This window comes from Anopheles nili, chromosome 2 (assembly GCF_943737925.1).
Source record: "Anopheles nili chromosome 2, idAnoNiliSN_F5_01, whole genome shotgun sequence".
Lineage (NCBI taxonomy): Eukaryota > Metazoa > Arthropoda > Insecta > Diptera > Culicidae > Anopheles > Anopheles nili.
This window is the reverse complement of record NC_071291.1, coordinates 43,259,308-43,264,103: the sequence shown is the minus strand read 5'-3', so window position 1 is coordinate 43,264,103 and position 4,796 is coordinate 43,259,308. Positions and strand designations below refer to the sequence as shown.

General features: G+C 42.5%; 1 protein-coding gene across 1 annotated transcript; it reads right to left on the bottom strand.

The window, feature by feature from the left end:
• Window positions 1-2,625: 2,625 nt before the first annotated feature.
• On the bottom strand, window positions 2,626-4,049 carry LOC128731814 (alpha-2-macroglobulin receptor-associated protein). Its single transcript, XM_053824955.1, has 2 exons — window positions 3,849-4,049; window positions 2,626-3,783 (listed from the first exon to the last, which is right to left on the bottom strand). Exons 1-2 carry the CDS (start codon window positions 4,047-4,049, stop codon window positions 2,857-2,859), a joined length of 1,128 nt encoding a protein of 375 aa, XP_053680930.1. The 3' UTR covers window positions 2,626-2,856.
• Window positions 4,050-4,796: the final 747 nt, after the last annotated feature.

The window sequence follows — 4,796 nt, the reverse complement described above, 5'->3', positions numbered from 1 at the left end:
TGGGGAAACAAAAAAAAACGTTAGCTTCTGAAGAATAATTGCATACTAACTATGAGCAATCGCTTAACAAACACGATATCGAGGAAGGTTCGCGATCGCGCGCAATGCTACCGAATTTCGAACCCGCGCTCTCTTCCTGTCATAGGCGTATTGTGTTTGCAAGTAACTAAAAGTAATGACACAGTTTTGAATTTTAGAAGTATACATTTAGATAAAACAAAAACCTACTCGCAACCATAGGAAGTTTTCGATCCCGCGGAAAATACCCGGGAGTGTATAACGCGATCGATGATTTGATAACAAAGCTATATTAAACGACGTAGAAGAAGTAACACGAAGATTAATAGAAAAATTGATTTGACGTAGGAAAAAGATCCTTACGCCAGCCGTTAACAGTCACTGCTAAAAGCCCTATACAGGGTTGAAAATCCCTTGACCGATGAAAAACAAGAAGAATGGTAGAAAAAGCCGCAATGAACCTAAAAGGAAATATATGTACACATGCAGTTGGTGTTGGGGAAAATTTACTACAAGCTCGGCCAAACCGACACACGACACCGCTCACTTACCACCTTAGACCATCCAGTTTATGTGTCTGAACACTAAGTTAAGCCAATGTTGAAAAGACTTCGCAGGGCTCATCATGGAAAAACCATTTCCTAGTGTTTTTCTTTCGATAATCAGAGAAATTGTATGTAAGCAACTGACGACGAGATATGGGAACTTTTAAGGGATGATCCATTCAGAATAAAACGGTATCTACCGAAGATAAACAGAGAGATAGAGATTAGGAAATGCGATGGGCAACTCATTTGTTCTTCCCACGCGAGAAGTACCGATTTCATGCTTGGTCCCGTTGGTTCTTTTGATTGAGACGATGGCGGATTTCACTGCCACTATTTTGGATTCGCCCGATAGGGTACCAACGAGTAGTAGCCAATATTCAGAAGTACTGTTGGGAAATCGAGTGCTGCGAATGCCAGTAGTAGGTAGCAGTTGCTGATTTATTCTGTACAAACGAACGCATGTAGGGCAATGCCTCTTATGATAATATACTCACATACGGCCGCTGAAAATGTGTATTTGTCCGTGTTGCGCTTCGCTTCATACTCGTAGCCTACTACGGTGTCGTTTGCGCTCGTCTTTCCTACAAACTTCTTGACGGTGGTCATTGTCATTGAAGAAAAGGGGATTATTACAGAAATGAAATTGTCCTCGTCGCCTACGTGATTGGGCATCAATCATTCTTTTTTAGCCTACAAGCTTTCTCGCCAATATAGAAAGTAAAAAATCAAGATTTGGGTCACTTTGAATGAGACGAATAGTATCAATTATGCGCATCGAATGCCATCCGGTTTACAACGCATCCTGTAATGGAAATCACGCTCTCGTTCCCGGTAATTGTAGCCAAGAAAAATTGCTTGAAAATGCATGCTCGTAGTGTGGTAACCAGAAAATAAAAGGAACACATTGTCGTTAAAATGATATTGTTAACCCATTGCTTTGCCGTCTAGAAAACAAACCGAGTAACAGCCGAATCACCGAACGAGAAAGCGAAACGAGGTCGTAGTAGAAGAAGATTAATGTTTGATCGAAGAGATTTAAAAGAAATGGCACCGAGAAAAGTCACACGTTAAGCCTCACGATATGACATGAACCTCCTAACCGGCCTGATACCGCCGGATTTCCAAAAGACGGCGGCGATCCACGGTCTTAGACGATAGGAATGGGAACCGAGCAAGGGTTCGTTTGGCTCACGGAAGCCAAAGGACACAACACGGACGACGGAGAAATGCGAAAGATACGATACATATTAAAATTGTATGCGATATATACATATATGAATTAAAACACATACTACTACCAATATATGCTAAGTGAAAGCAACATATTGATAATGGTCAACTGGGTGTGTGAATCCGTGGACATAGAGAAAGGCTATAGTGAATAGTAACTATGCTGATCGTAGATTCAAAACTGCAGAACAGAAACAAAATAAAATAGTAACATGCCCACACGGAATGTGGTGTGGAACCTGATGATAACACGTTATCGATAGAATGGTAAAAGCAACACTGACGACAAGAAAACAAACATGATGCAACAAGCAAACCCTTACAGATTAATGATTACTGATGGATTATTGAATAATTAATGATTATTATTATATATTATAATTCTATAAATTATATATTATATTTGGAAAGTAACCAATATAAAAACTGAAAACGGTTTATTATAAGTAATGAGGCAAGAAAAAACAAATGCATTATCGTTGTTTGATTGCATGGAGCATCGATTATTTTGGGCTGCGGATATATTCGCGTTGCCGGTATATGATGACGACATTCATGCTTCTGATGATGATGACATCCATCCTGTGTCTGTAACAATGAGGCTTGGGTTATTTAACACTTCACGTTTACGGAAAAACGAGTTTTGTAGATCACCATTAATGACTCACAATGATAAGATTCTTAGGGTCCTGAAACCATTGCTGAATTACATCTGTTGGTTTGATGGTGAAGCTGGTTAATTTCGCCTACCGTTAGTTATAATACTCACCTTTGATTCACCGATTAAATGCTACCGGGGAGATGCGAATACAACAGTGATATGAATTATGAAAAAACGTTTATTTTCGGTTCACAACTAAACACGTACAGAGAAACAAATTTAAATGAGAATTTTGGAAGTTACGTTTACCTTACCCTAAAATATCTTGTTACTCTTTACTACTCGAGAAATGGTACAAAAAAATGACACCTCGTCTAGCAAAGGCCTAACGTGGTGAACTTTTCTAGAGCGACGTTGGCGGGAAGCGCTTGGACACGTGGCCATTCGATGCTGGCCCTCCTACAGCTCCGCGTGTTTGAAGATGCGCCGTTCAACTTCTTCCTGTATTTTCTCCACCTTGCGCGTTTGCTTCTTGATGTTGTCCTCCATCAGCCTGTGAGTGTCGGCTTTCGCGTCGCTCTGCTTGTGCTTTTCGAGACTGAGTGCGTGCTCCGCATGCATGTGGCGCAACTTCAGCAAGCGGCTTTCGTAGTGCAGCAGTTCCACCTTCAGCGATGCCAGCTCATCCGCGCTGAAATCACTGGCGATCGCCACTCGCCACAGTCCTTGCACCTTAGGTTCGACGAAATCCTGACTGTTCGGACCCTTAGAAGCGATGCGATCCAGCCGATCGAAGTTGTCACGTATTTCACGATGTTTGTCGCGCAGCTGATTCGATTGGTGCAGGAAAGCGTGCTGTTTGTTGGCACCCTGTCCTCGATCGCCTTCCTCGCCCCGATCGACTTCGTTGTACCGATCGTGCTCCTCATCATTGACGGCGTTCAGGTGGGCATCCCCGGCGTTGGCATTCACGGTCGCTTCATCGCTCATCCGCTCAAGCAGGCTGTAGTAGACGTCAATCTTGGTCTGGTGGTGTTCGAACTCCTCCCGCAGAGCGTCAAGTTCTTCCTTCGAGAACCCGGCCGTCTCCGCTTTGTCCCAGAGTTTGTTGAGCTTTTTGTCCTTGAACAGGCTCTTGTTTTTGTACGCATCCTTCTTGGCAGCGCCGTTGGAGAATTTGTGCATTTTATACTTTTCCGGGTCTTGCGTGTCGTCGAAATGTTCCAACAATCCGTAGGTGCTCATTATGCCGACGAGCTTGTTCCGCAGTTCAGCTTCCTTCATTCCATCTTTGTCCTTTTCCTTCAACTGCTTGTAGGTAATTTCTTCCTTATCATGCAGCTTTAGTTCGGTGTACAATGATTTCAACTTCGGTTCCGTTAGCCGCTGACGAAATTACAATGACAAAACATCAATTACAGTGTTCGCTGGCTAAGAAAAAGCATACTCACTAATTGGGCTTTGGTCCAGACCAGATTGAGTTTGGCCATGCGAAACGGACGTTGAATGTTTCGGAAATCCGGTTCGTATATCTCGGAATCCGGCAGCACGTTGGCATGTTTGGAATACTTATCGTGCGCTTTTTCCGAGCACACGAACTTTATGCACAGAAGTGCTACGAATGTTATCACAATGCGTCGACGGAACGCCATATTCAGTCTCTGTTTGATGAATTGACGGCTTAAGCGATAAAGTACTACTTCAGCTACCTCATTAAATTATCACAACTAAGCGCAAAAGTTTACAAATGCATTTTTAATGAACAACACAACATTCCTCGTCATTGACAGTCTCGTACAAAGGCACGTTCTGACATAACGAACGTCACGTGGGATTTTCAAACATTTCCCCCTAGCACTTTGGAAGCCGTTAAATCAATTGTTTCTTGCATTTCCAAATTCGGAACGTATTCGGATTGCACTATAAAACACAAACAGCTTAAATTTCAAACATTTGTATTGTTAAGACGAAAGTATCTCTTTTGATAGCTTATGATAGTCATATATCGTGATTCACTTGTCGAAACTCAATTTTAGCCATCCAAAGCGGTGTCGAAAACACAATCAAATAGATCTTAGCAATCACGTTCAACAGAAAGGCTTTCGAGAAGTTTAACGACAAGTTTGCATACACATCGGTGAGAGCTACTAATTGAGATGCCATTGAAAGTAAGTTGCTGTCAAGGATTTGTTTTACCTGGAAATTATTGTTAATCTTCACGCCTTTCATAGATTCCAAAAAAGTGGCTGGAATTCCCTGAGGATTACGAAGAAGATGAGCCAACGGAACACCCATCCGGAAGTGGTGCAGATCGGGAAGGCGATGTAGTAGACCAATCCGGAAGTGATGCAGATCGACAAGACGATGTGGTAGACCAATCAGCGGCAGGCTCTCGTAAC

Excerpts from the sequence above, each read along its gene's own strand:
- LOC128731814 (XM_053824955.1), bottom strand. The coding sequence starts at position 4,049 with ATGGCGTTCCGTCGACGCATTGTGATAACATTCGTAGCACTTCTGTGC. Across the intron at positions 3,784-3,848 it reads TCTGGACCAAAGCCCAATTA|CGGCTAACGGAACCGAAGTT; the intron begins GTGAGTATGCTT and ends TAATTTCGTCAG.